The sequence below is a fragment of the Apus apus genome, chromosome 15 (assembly GCF_020740795.1).
Source record: "Apus apus isolate bApuApu2 chromosome 15, bApuApu2.pri.cur, whole genome shotgun sequence".
NCBI lineage: Eukaryota > Metazoa > Chordata > Aves > Apodiformes > Apodidae > Apus > Apus apus.
The window spans coordinates 1280596-1294219 of record NC_067296.1 but is presented as its reverse complement, the minus strand read 5'-3'; the positions used below and the strand labels follow the sequence as shown (position 1 = coordinate 1294219).

General features: G+C 43.5%; 2 protein-coding genes across 6 annotated transcripts in view; both read right to left on the bottom strand.

Moving 5' to 3' along the window:
- CPNE1 (copine 1) overlaps window positions 1–13275 on the bottom strand; it is a 43784-nt gene extending 30509 nt beyond the window's left edge. Inside the window, exons 1-2 of one of the 3 annotated variants that reach the window (XM_051633501.1) lie at window positions 13185–13203; window positions 10462–10512 (exon numbers count right to left, since the gene is read on the bottom strand). The gene's annotated coding sequence lies outside the window, so the exon portion shown is untranslated. Of the gene's footprint in view, window positions 1–5949; window positions 6042–10461; window positions 10513–13184 lie in introns of those variants that run through there. The other 2 variants (XM_051633502.1, XM_051633503.1) reach the window with 2 other exon arrangements.
- Window positions 1513–13249, bottom strand: RBM12 (RNA binding motif protein 12). Of its 3 annotated transcripts, XM_051633486.1 has the most exons (4): window positions 13185–13206; window positions 10462–10512; window positions 6517–6546; window positions 1513–6092 (listed from the first exon to the last, which is right to left on the bottom strand). In XM_051633486.1, the coding sequence occupies exon 4, from the start codon at window positions 6068–6070 to the stop codon at window positions 3428–3430; it is 2643 nt and encodes an 880-aa protein (XP_051489446.1). In that variant the 5' UTR covers window positions 6071–6092; window positions 6517–6546; window positions 10462–10512; window positions 13185–13206; the 3' UTR covers window positions 1513–3427. The 3 variants fall into 3 exon arrangements, with proteins under 3 accessions (XP_051489446.1, XP_051489447.1, XP_051489445.1); XM_051633487.1 differs by lacking the exons at window positions 6517–6546; window positions 10462–10512 and having other exon boundaries at window positions 13185–13249; XM_051633485.1 differs by lacking the exons at window positions 6517–6546; window positions 13185–13206 and having other exon boundaries at window positions 10462–10545.
- Window positions 13276–13624: the final 349 nt, after the last annotated feature.

Below are 13624 nucleotides of genomic sequence, written 5' to 3'. Positions count from 1 at the left end.
CTTTAAACCTACAAAGCCTCATACCTCTCATTAATCTATATTCAGAATATGGCAACAGCAATTCATCAATTAAAAACTGGCTTTAATATAATCTGTGATATTATAGAACTGACTTGTGCTAAAATCAAAACCTGTCACATTTAGGTGTAACTGCCTGAAAACTCAGTAACTTCCATCTAATCACTGCAGTTCCTCCATGTAGGTTACAAGTTTATCATTTAATAATTTCTTGTATTAATAGCTTCTCTGGTAAATGGGATGACAAAAATCTGTGTTTAACAGAAACCATGTCATGATGTAACACTTTTGCCCCTTACTTGTTTTTACAAGTAGTACTTGGACACTAACACTTGTGGAGCTGCTACAAACATCAACTTAGCCAGTAACACAAACACAAGCACCTTCTTTCCTTAACTTGAAACTGGGACATCAGCCTTCCCGACTGTATTGTTCCAAGAAGGCTAAGCAGGATGTCAGCTCCTGAACTCACATTGTTAAGGCCCAAACAACTGCAAAGTGCCCATCAGCCGAGTCTCTGTTGCTACCTCAGGTTAGCAGCCAGGCTTGAGGTGTACGTGCAAGGGCAGTTACGTACCTTCCACACTGGAGATGGGACCTCAGAGGTCCTACCCCTTATTTTTAAGGCTGTTCATTAATGTAAACACGTACAAAGTAAGCAATTTCATCGTATCTCTCCATGCAGTCAGTTAGTGTAAGGGTATTCCTCATAATTAACCACAAGATGCAGTTAAAGGCTGCTCCTAACATGAAAGCAAGTTGTTACAGAAAGCCTCTCGTCTGCAAGTGACACAATAATGAACATGTTTTAAAGGATCAGCTGTATTTGGGACAGCAGCTGTTTATAGTAATACAGAAATTCTTAATATGCTACAACTTCCTATTTTTTTCCCTAAGGCCCTACTCTCCAAGAAGAGGGGCTATTTATTCATTCACTACTCGTTTATGCTAAAAGATATGGAGCATCAAGACAAAGAGCCCCTTTCCCATCCCAGTTCCTCCATTTAAGCATTCCATCCATGTCAGTGTTTCCACACCAATGCTTTTTGTATAGCTTCGCACTTTTTTTTAGAGAAGCATTAAATCATCTTCAGACCATACAAGAAAATCAGGCATCAGAAAATGAAATACTTCCAAAACAAACCTGCACTTTAAGAAAGTCCAAAGGAACAGGCACACAGTCATGTTTCGCAGCATGCGCCGTGGCCAACACACACACTAATCACCCTGTGCCCGTTACCAAGAGGATCAAGAGGTGAAATCAAGACAATTAACACAGAACTGTGTCTCTACTTCCAGACACCTGTAGTTTAATAAACATTTCACAACAAGGCAAGCACTGTTGTGATGAATTCGAATCTCGAAAGTTATCACCAGTTTCCACAAGTCAACACAAACTAGTATCTTAAATCAATTCTGTGAACAACGAAACCAAGTTTTCCTTCAGTAACTTTATTCTAATGTGAAACATGAAGAAACAAGCACCCAAATAACTCCAATATAGTATGAAACTTTAATAAAAGTTGTTTAAAAAACAAAGAGCAAAATTTTAAAAATAAACTGAAAGGCTTGACTCCTAATCACACATCTTTCTGACATCAGCAAGAGTACTTTCAGACTTTCCCAGGGAAAAAAAAAAAAGGAAACAAAGATCTGCTGTTGAAACATCACTCCCAAAGACTGTTGAAACGCATAACATGAAGCTTCAGAGACAGACAGTTTTATTAACAGGAGGCTTAATTTTAAACATTATATACAAATCACATGACTTTTCCAAAGTTGGGACCACCTAGTAATCTGTCAAAACAAAATTATGCTAATGAGTTACAGAAGCATCTGTGTAATGCGACCCCCTCTTTATTGAAGTACACCTTTATACAATCCTTCCACACATTCCTGTACTGTGAAATCCTCTCGGGACGCAGCGCTGCACAGGTTTTCAAATCTCTCCTACACACCACATGAATAAAACTGTTGCCACTTGCACCTCTCAATTTTGCCTGACCATACACTTCAGTGTTCCATGATATGCAACACCAAAAGGCACTGGTTTTCTTTGTCCAAAAAACAAAATGGTTGAAAGTTTACTATGTTTAAGTACAATGATTTGCAGGGAATAGCAGGATTTTTCAGGCAATGCCCAAGTCTTAATATTTATCATAAGCCAAGCAAGGATGAACCGAAAAAAAAAAATATCTACTTCTCACTTGTGTAATTACTTCCTCTCCAATTCTCTTCTCCAATGGAAGGTTTTACTGCACAGCAAAGAAAATGGCAACTCTTCACAGACTTTGAATACAACAGCACAACTTTATTGCAAAAATATATAGTAAACTCAGTATTTTCAAGTTTTGGAGAAAAATAAATTTCATCTCTGAATTCGCCCATAGCAGTAATTCACGACAAGAGTTGCTGAAGATAAAAGTTTCTTCCATATATAAACTAATTTAAAACTTTAGCTGGACTCCAATCTTCTACTAATAATCACCACTTTGGTTCTCTTAGCAGAGACTCTACATAAAGAGTTCAAGAGACATGAGAAATACAACATCAATATCCAACTAGTGTCAAGGATCCTATTCCAACCGATTCATATAATCCTAACAAATCAAGCTACTTAAACAATAATGAGGTTTTCAAGTTGTTACTTCTACTGCAAATGTTTTGTAAGTGTACTATAAAACTCATAATGTTTGAGGTTAGCTATACTTGTGGCAAAAGTCTTATTCTGCACAGTTATAATTGCAATATATAAATAACTAAAGGTTATTCCACAAAGAACAGCTTGAATTGTACAGAACGATTCTGCTCATACTTATAGGAATTAGTTTGGTAGACACATCAGCAATGGGCATAATTCAACTGTTCATACAGTGAGAATCTTGGAAAAAAATAAAGATACATACACAAAACAATTAATCTGTGTACACTGAGAATTCGTTCCGTTGCAGAGTAAAATCAGGACTTTAAACAAAGCTTTGACCTGTAAACAAAGCAAATTCAGCCAGCTTTTAACCAAATCTAGGATTAGCTACCTATTTTACAATGGCTTGCAAGAGCACCCACTGAAGAGCTTCACTGGCTTCACCTACCTCCCTTATCCAAATCTAAGTAAAACCAATCTAGATCCCTTGAAAAGCACTGTGTCCAGGAGAGTTTACCAAACTTTTGTCATGAATAAGAATCTCTCTGGCTTCTCCACAGATTTGTACGGGAAAATCCACTGCTCATCCATCCTTGCAGTGTTTCTTATGTAATGACTAACCCAGTGCTCTGTCTTATCAAAACCAATCTGTTTTACAATTTAAACAATCCACAGGTTCTATCCTGGAAATACTATAAAAACCAATCCGGATGCATTTATCACAGCACTATGAATATCTATTCTACAACTACTGTGTATTAACAGCTACCCTAAAACAAGTTTTACTTTTCTGGAGCCTATAGGCCTGTCATTTAAATCAACAACAGCTGCCATAGCTTCATCACGAGACTCGAATGCAACCATTGCTTCTCCAGTGGGCATGCCTTTTTCATTGTATTTTAAGCACACTGAACCAGGGATCACTTGGTAACCATAAAAGAAATCCAAAATTTCATCCACCGAAACAGTAAAGGGCATGTTTTGCACTTTAATGACAGTTGGTCCTGGCTTCCCAGACCCTGTTCCAAAACCTGGGGGTCCACCAATATGTATATTTCCTGGTCCAGGTCCAAACCCTGGAGGTCCACTTAAGTGCCCAAGACCACCAGCAATTCCTGGAGGACCAGCAGCAAAGGCAGGGGGTCCACTTAAATTGCCAGGGCCGTTACCAAAAGTCTGAGGACCCCCTGCAAAACCCGCCGGTCCACCCAAATTCCCAGGACCCCCTGCAAAAGCTGGGACCTCAATACCTGCACCAGGTAAACCGCTAGCTGCAACCGTAGGTATTCCTGGTCTAGCATCAGGAAAGCCACCTATTCCAGGTGGTGGGAGAGGGGGACCAAATGTGCCAGACCCACTGAAGTTACCAGGGAAATTAAACGGAGGACCATTGTTTGCCTCCTTAGCGGCTCCCCCCAGGAAGGCGTGCTCATCCCCCCCAGCACCCTGTGCTCCTGGCACTGGCGCGTTTCCTTGGATCGGTATTTTCAGTATCTTTTTCCCTTGAGATGGTGGGTTTCTCTCAATATCTCTCATTTCTTCTACAGTTATCAAACGCAAAACAACATCTCTTCCATTCAGCTTTTTACGGTGCAAGCGCTCAGCCTTCCGAGCATCATCTTCAGCTTTAAACTGAACCAGTGCTTGTCCTAAGCCTTGACCGTTATTATCAACCAGGATTTGTATGGAGTTTTCTTCTACTGCCAGTCCCTCTAAAAACTGAAGGATTTCCATTTTTGTTATATTGTATGGAATATTAGATATATGTGCACACAATTTTGGCGAGCCTGGATCTCCCTCAGCATTCAAGAGCATTTCTCTCTGGTCATAGTTGAAGTTCTGCAACCTTTTACGAATTATATCTATCTTTTCTAACATTGCCTTTTTAGTAATTGGATGAACTTGAATAAAGCGATTCCCTATGTACTGCTTATGATGACACAAAGCTGCTTTATAATCAGCCTCATTCCTGAACTCAACAAAACCCTCTCCAATTGCCTTCCCATTAGGTCCATAAGCTATATAAATGCTGTCTTCAACTATATCCAGCTTTTTAAAAAAATCTATCACGTGTTTGTTCTCTGATTCAAAGGGAAGACCTTTCAAATAAACACAGAAGCCCTGTTCATGGGGAGATCTCGACCGTGATCTTTTCGGTGCACTAGGAGATTTAGACCTAGGATGGGCCTGGGGAGGAGGAGGGTGGGACTGCCCAGAGGGACCCAGGGTCTGCTTGAAAGTTATGTGGCCTCCAGCAGCCACCCACTGTCTCTCTGTTGCAGGACTAACTTCAACATAGCGCTGAATCATCAGCATTCTGTTTCGCTTCAGTGCTTCAAATGTATCTTGAGGAGAAAAAAACTTAACTAGTCCATTTCCATTATTTCGACCTACATGATCCTTCAGCATATGGACTGCATCCACACGGAGCCCAAGGAAAAAGTCTTTCACATCAGATTCTGTTGCAGAAAAGGGCATTCCATGAACGCTGACATACAAATCGTCTGGATTGATTGGAATCGGCTTGACACTACTTTGAGAATTCATCTGGATAGGATTTACTGGATTCATGGGACCAATAAACAATGGATTCAAGCCGCTGTTCATATTCACTGCTGCTCCAGACCCATTCATTCCAGCGGGTAAAGGTGCTACGGGTGGAGGATTCATAGGAGGCATTCCTGATATGGGAGGCATAGGTGTCATTGGAGGTACAGGGGGCACGGGGGGAATCGGAGGAACCGGAGGAACAGGAGGCAGTGTGGGTACAGGAGGTGGAACAGGTATCGGGGGGATAGAAGGCATTGGTGGCAAAGATGGCATAGCTGGGATAGGAGGGATTGGTGGAGGAGGTACTGTATTCATTGGGGATGCTGTGCTAGGTATAGTTGAGCTAAATGTTGGGCTACCAAAGGTACTCCCAAGATTTGGAGGTGCACTCCCCATACTGGCAGTAGAAAACGTAGATATGCTTTTATTGCTCTCATGGACTGTAGTAGAAGCAGTTACTATGCTAGGAGAAGGATTATTAAAGTTAGGTACAGTAGTAGGTAAGTTAACCCTTCCACTCATTCCAGAACTAGGTGGTGGTCCCGACCTGCTAGCGTTTGCTGGCGGCATATCTAGATTGGCCGTTTCAAACCGCCTACGACTGAGTTCTATCATGTTCTGCATTTCAGTTTTACTGCTCAGCAAGAGTGTTACTTTCGACCCTTTAATCGTACCACCTGTGCGCATCATACCAAGCCTTGCATCTTCATCAGTGGCAAAAACGATGAAAGCCTCACCCAGTTCACCCCCTACAATATGCACGCCCCCATCGGGAATGGTCAATCCAGAGAAGAAGTGGCGAATGTCCATGGTCCCCGCCACAATCGGGAGACCTTGCAAGCGGATGACCACAGCCATGCTGCGCTGAAACAACACACACCTGCAGATGAGAAAAGGCAACGGCTATGTCAGACTACTGTTCATGACACCATGCAATTACCTATAGACACCATCTACTACAATTGTTTACATACACCTCACAATATCTTGCAAAGGTTAAGCATGTTCATATCCCAAGTTCCTTATTCATGTTTGTTTACTTCATACAGATTGAAGTATTAAACGTTCGTAAACATTTGGCACCAGAAATTCCAAAATAACTGTTAAGCTAAGACCCACAAGTGGCAGGAAAAAAAAAAAAGGTAAAAAGAAACCACAACACAACAAAAAAACAAGCAAAAGTAAAGAACAGCAGAAATCAGAACTATCAGTAGTTGCATATTTAATGGAACATAAGCAAAATGAGTATTTTAGCCAAGCAAACAAAACTAATTTACCATACATTGCTATGGTATTCACTGTACCTGACAAAGTGACTGAAAAATTCTGCACACCTATGGGAAATAAAAAGTTCTCTTTTATTTAGGGAGGGATTTTACCTCTTCCCAGGTGAAGATGACAAGGAACATAACAGTGGGCTGGTTATGAACAAAAACTCTTTACGGACAGGTAGGAACAGCCAGACCCACATGGCATCCTGAGATGGACCACCTAGATTATACTGATCTGGCATTTTTCTCCTAGCAAAGGCAAGGTCTAGGTTACCATGAAGCTAGCTAATCATTATCAGCTAGCCTCAGACATTTTGTGACTATACAAACGTCAACTAAATTAGACTACCATCTCTGCACATACGAGCTAGATACTTGGCCTTTACAACTTTCAAAAACAACATATAATCCTGTAATAGTTGCAGCTGTTATCTTCAATATTACACCTTCCATCTCAGGCACAAGTCAATTATTTTTTCCTCTGCAGCTGAGGTTAGTGGAAGCTGAAGATCAATTTTGAACAGGTAAATCTTGACAGCTACCTTGTGCACATTCTTCAGAAGAGCCTGAGATCATATCAGAAGTTCAAGACCAAGAGGAAACTAGGTAATTCTCCCTTATTCTTGACAAACCTTCAGTAGAGTCTGAAAGCATTCTTATCGATAACAGCACAATTCACCAGCCAGCCTCTCACCCTGAAGAGTCAGCAGCACCTTGTTTCACTTGAGACACAACCTCTGAAACTTGACTTCTTAAGTACAAGCTAGCTCAGCATCTCTGCGAAAGACCTCTAAGGCTCCCATCAGTCTCATACAAATGGTGTTAACTAGGCATTTGAAATCAAGGATGAACCCGATGACACGATGCAACCACCAAAGACTTCTGGCTGTATGCCAAAGCTGTGACCAACCATGATCAGTAATGACCTCCCAATGTTGCACACTGGGCCAAGTACTGTAGCCCAGCATGCAGTCAAAGCTAAGCCAGCTGCATTTGCCTGTCCAGATCTTCCAACTGCTTTACAGTAGACATGCCCATAACACATCCTTAAATACTAGGTAAAGTCACTGTCCAACAACTTAACCATGCCAGGTAAGGTGGAATCCAGTGCTTAAGGAAAACAACAGTAACAATTCTTCTGCAGGGAAACAAGCAATTCTTCAGTTTGCATGATGGAATTTCAGATTACTTAAATGGGTACTTAAGTGTTCTGTTTTGTTGCCCAATAAAACCGTGCTAACCCTTCTGTACATCAAGTAACACAAGCAACACTGAGGTATATTAAGGGGCACTGGAGCCCATCCAAGTGACACCAGAGAAGTGCAGAGGACCTTTCTCCCTCAAGGAATCAGCACACAAGTCCACTGGCACAAAGTCAGCTCTGCTGCTTGAGCTGCTTTCAATGAACATCCAATTCCTCACTATACCATCCTGGAAGAGACTGCAACTTGCAAGATTAACATGAGGAGCTCTTAAAAAACAAACAAACAAACAAAATACCACAACAAAACTAAGAAAATCCCTACTCCATCAAGGGATGGCAGCAACAGAAAAGGGAATATATACTGAGCCTCAGAGTTTCTTTTTATTTTTTAAAGCAACTCTCATCTCCATGACAAGGTAACAAAAGCACCATCTTGCATTATCTCCTACAGTGACACATTTAACTTTATCAAGTTCACTGCTCCATCATTTTCCAACAGCCAAATAACTGGCCCACGTGGAAAAAAACCAAGTCAAAGTAAGAACAATCAATGCTACATACACATCTAAGAAAGCATCTAAGATCTTTGCACTGTTGTAAAACAGCAGCATTTTTAATTATTCTGTACTTTTAAGTTTCCCCAACATTGATATTCATCTCCGAAACTGAAGTTAAAATTCTGCTTACTTTAATGAATCCATATTAAAGGAGATAGCAAAACTGAAGTTTACTACATTATGCTACAGGATTGCTTTTGAATTAAGACAATCCTCAGGCAAGCAAGCAGTATAAAAGCATCCCTATTTTTGCACCTATGCTTTGAAAACTAAAATAATACTAACAGCAAATCCTGCTAGGAAGTTTGCATATTCTCTGTTGCCTATTACACACAGAAACTAGCTGTAGAAATTCTTACGCATCAGGAATGAAACATCTGAGGTTTCTTGTGTTAAATGGCAGATTACTTTTATTTCCTTGCTAACGCAAGAGGGATTATGATCTGATATGGCCAGAAATTCTTTATCAGAACTGACACACTGTATTTACTAATGATTCCATTAATCTAGCCCAGAAGACAAATTAACAGATAAGGTCACAAAAGAATTCTTAAGAGTTCAAGGATTTGAACATTTACGTAACACCTGGGATAAAGTAAGTTTTTTTCATCTTGCACTAAATTCAAAATTTCATTATAAAAGCAAAGACGTATCTTCAAGTTTTGTGACTAACTATTCTGTTTAGGTCCACTAAATCAGACCAGAAAAAAAACCCCAAACAGCTGCTTAGACTTAAGAGTTGCTAGAAAAACTAGCTGCAATGACTTCAGTGTAGTTAACTCCATTAAGTTTTTATTTTAATCTACATTTATTTTTATTAAGCAAATGCTTGCTATCAAGCAAGAGCTAACAGAAGCATGGTATGAATAAAAAGAATTTTAAGGATTTTATTCCATCAAATATTTTTGGCAAAAATATATTGGGTCAACTCAACTTCAAACTTTTCAGGACTTCAATGTGTTAACAAGTATTTGTTTCATTCTGCGATTTAAGGAAAAAACAAGTCTGATTTTTTCCAGAGCACAAGTTTTCCAACTAATGAAGAAGCAACGCCCATTCAAATACTTCACTGGTCACTTGTAAAGATCAACACAGATGCAGAGGGAGCATTAACTCCAGGCACAGGAAGGGCTACAAGCCTGGGAAGGGAGAACTGAAGGCTTCTCTTGAGCTGTTAAGAGGTGTGCTCAGGCTGCCTTTTCTCCCTGCACAAAAAGGTACTTTTAAGGCTAAAGTGGGGGCTTTTTATCATTGTGTGTTTGGTGTATTGTTGAAGCAGCCAGAAACACCAAATCCTTAAGCTGTGCTACAGACAAGCCATCCCCATTAGCAAGTAGAGATTAAAATGGAGGGTAAAAGGCTGTTGACAATCCACCTGATTCAACTCATTGGACAGCATGTTTCTGTCTCAACAATGACTTTATGTCTTTAAAAACATTGGTGTTACACTGGAATAAGGTGTACCAGATGACAATACTACTTCTCCCATCTATGTACTAGGCAGTAAAATAAGTAGAACTTGGGTCATATACATAAACTGGCAAGAAACCAGACTAGCCTTCTAAGATGCATGCATTTTATGTATTATGAAAAGTTTAGAAGATTCAGCCTAGTCATTGGGAAGTACTGAAGCACAATCCCTACCCAGACCACACAATATATCTGGCAACTATTGGAACAAAGACTAAGAACTGGAATAACACTGGTATTGTAGGAGGAATTTTAAGTATCCATGCTGAGACTGCCTAACAAAAGCTAGAATTGCAGACTACCAGATTGCTTTTTATTTTTTTAAGGCCAAAATCAACCTGTTAGCAATCTCTGAGCTGATCTGAACCTATCTGATCCCTTTAAATGCTGCAAAACCCAATCAGAACCAATTACTGTACATTTCTGCACTCCAATAGTCAGAAACACGCAGACATGTGGCCTGCAGCAAAGTAGCTACATTTTCCAACAGTGCAGAATGACTGGGAGAGTGTTCCAGCCTACCACATGCTGATGAAACAACAAAACATTCTTTTGGCAGAGAATTCCATTTACAAGAACAATATCACCAGAACCACCATCACCAGTGGGAGTCAAAGTAAAAATACTAGCTATAGATTATTTGACTCAAGTATTTTTATACCAATTCACAGACTCCAAAAGCTTCAAATATTTCTTAAGACATACTCAATATGCATATAAAGAAGTCTTCAATTCAAAGGCTCTTACCTGCAAAGACAGATGTTTTTTTCTTAACAAGTAGCAGAAGCCAAGCCAATCCTGTGGGCAACCAATTAAAACCAACTTTTAGACTGCAATAAAGAATAAATGGAGGCAAAAATCAATGCAGGCAACACAACAGCAGTAACAGTCCACAAAGAACTGTATATATAGAAAGTTCAAACCTGCGACCACCACAAGGCACTGCAACACACAACAACCACAAGAGTAAGAATGCATTTTCTTATACCTTATCCCTGCATGACCTACTGGTGACTGCACTGCACAGGTTTTTTTATGGTTTTGAGACATGAAGATGCCTTCCACAAAGAATATGAAAAGAACCAGGAAATATTCAAAGAAGCTTTCAAATTTTCCCATCACCAACAGGAGAACGAATCACTCTTTCAAGAGCAAGAAGACTTGTAAACCCTGAATTTTAACCAGCCCTTGCTCCATCAACCATGACACCTCCTCCTTCCTCCAACTGCGCATCTTCTTACTTGAACAAAGCAACATAAGCCACACCTGGGAAAACCTCCCTACAAAGAATTCTTCAGGAGTCACACAAACTGGTGAAACTAAGTGACATTTCACAGCCACCTCTAGACAGTCACCCCTACAGAGCACAGAGTAAGAACTCCACACAGAGATACTGTATTTTCAGTTGTAATCTGTCATTTCATTATCCAGATCCTGATCAAATACTCACATTTTTCATCCCTGAATAAAAATTGGTTTTTGTGGGGTTATACTCAACAAGAGCTGAATATTTTAAGTGACAACATAAGTATTTTGTATTCAAGGAAGGGGTGGAAAACACTTGCTCTTTCATTTCTTACCATCTCATACCAAAATTGTGATTCTTTGGAAAACTATTCAGGAATGAATCACACCCAGAACAGGTAACTGCCTCCTCCTCACACAACCCAAATAAGCCTTTTTTGAGTTATCATTACCAAAGTGAACTTAAAGAACACCTACCAAATCATCCACAAACTCCCTAACAGACAGAATTAAAACAGATACTCACACATCTTCCAGGACATTAAAAGCAGACTTACAAGTGAGAAACATACAACTATGTTCTTCAAGCTTACATTAAAATGGCATATGTATGTAGGAGGACTTTATTTTTAATTAGACCTTAAAGAGAAACAAGCAACCCTGTATTAGAAGGATTCACCTATGTACTTTCATATCTAGCAGCATCAAACAGCAGCTTACAATGCAGGAAAGAATGTGATCACCTGAAAAAGTTTCATGCAAAAACACATCTGCTTCAAGAAGCAGACAAACCCCTCATGCACAAGGAACTTCCCATTTGGAAGAAAAACTCAAATCATTTATTTCCAGTATAACAACCACAGCATTTCATGTGTTCCTCTTCCCAGCAATGAACACGAGCTGAAGATTGGTAGTTGACTAAGACAAGATGCTATAATGTGAAACAACATAAAACCAAGCAACGTTCTTCAGAAAAGGTGCAGAACTACACTCTGTGTTTAACCTTTCCACCAAACCCCATCGACTTTTGTTTGTAAGTCTTAATTCTCTCAACTTTAAAGAAAACCATCAATCATTCTTGTAGGTAAAGACATCCCTTCCAGTCAATCACAAGAGCTCATTAACTAGGCAAGCACGGAGCAGGGCACAGGAGCTTCACACGGGGCTGACCCCGCACCTCTGGGATTTCAGGGTAGAGACCCTCCACAACACCCTACCAGCTACACAGAGAGGTCCACCATCCGCTGGGCACAAAACAGCCGATGAAACAACCTTAAGAGGAGTCCACCGAGGAAACAACCTGCCGATCTTCCTGCCTAACCTCAGCAGATCGAGGCCGGTAAGAAAATCACTGAGAAGAACAGACAAGTTTAAGAGTCAGTAAAACCAGAACCAAGAGATTTTTAGAAGAAAGCTCACACCGATTCCCGGGACCCACTTGAACACTAGGCTGTTTTTGTTTTTTGTTTTGTTTTTTTTACAGAGCTGTTTTTTATTAGTGGAGAGAAGCGTTACGTTACTGCACAGAAACTTCGCTGGTGTTTCCAGCGCCGCAAGCACCAGGGACCTTCCCCGCCAAGCGCAGCCTTTGCCTCAGCTCACCCCCCGGGGCCGGGCGAGGAGGAGCAGCCGCCGGCGCCCCGCGGAACCCCCCCCGGGACCAGCCCCGCCGGGAACGGCCCCGCGACGCGTCCTACCGCGCCCGAGGGCCGAGGCGCCGAGCGCGGCCCCGCGCAACTCCCGCGGCCCCGCCGCTCCGGGCCCGCCCGGCGCCGCCGCTCCCGGACGCCGCGACCCCCGGACGGCCGCGGCGCTGCCCGCCGCCGCCACAGCCCCGGCTCGGGCCCCGCCGCCGCCGCAAGGTCACTCGGCCGCCCCCGCCGGCCGAGCCCGCGGCGCCTGCGCTCGGCCCGCACCTCCTCACCTGCCCGCGCCGGCCGCGCAGCTCCGCGGGCCGCGGGAACGAGGGAGGGAGCGAGCGGGACGGGGCCGGCCAGCGGCCCGGGCCCCCCGGCCTCAGCGCGCCAGGCCCGGCGGGAGCGGCCCCGCTCGGCGCCCCGGGCCCCGCAGCGCCGCCCGGCCCGGCCCTTTGTGCGCGGGGACGCGCGCCCGCCGCGCCCGGCCTCCCGCCCCCGCGCCGCCCCGCCTCGCCTCGCCACGCCGCGGGCCCGCAGCGCGGGGCAGGGCAGGCGGCCCGGCCCGCCCGGGCGCCGCCGCGCTCTTACCGAGGGAGCTGTGCGGGAAAAAGGGTTAGAACGGAGCCGAACCCCCCGGGTCCCGCTCCGCGCCGAGCCCAGCGCCCCCGACCGCGCCGCCACACAAAATGGCCGCTCGGTGCGGCGCCGCCAGCGGGGGCGGGGCCGGGGGCGGGGCCAGCGGGGCGGGGGGCGGGGCTTGCTGCGCGTGCGCAGTGCGGGGCCGCGGGGGTGGCTGCGGGAGCGGGGCCGGGAACCGGGAACCCCCCGGGTCTGTGACTCTGCTCCCGCAGTGCCAGCCTGGGGGCGGCGGGGTGAGGGTCCCCAGATCGAGGCCCCATAACAACACACCAGCTGTCACTCAGCAGGCGTTCTTTGCTGCAGCGCTGGGCAGCGCTGGGGATTCTCCACCACGAATGCTCCGACCAGTTAGTGAAACACCCCAACTCATAGACACCAAAACCACGCAT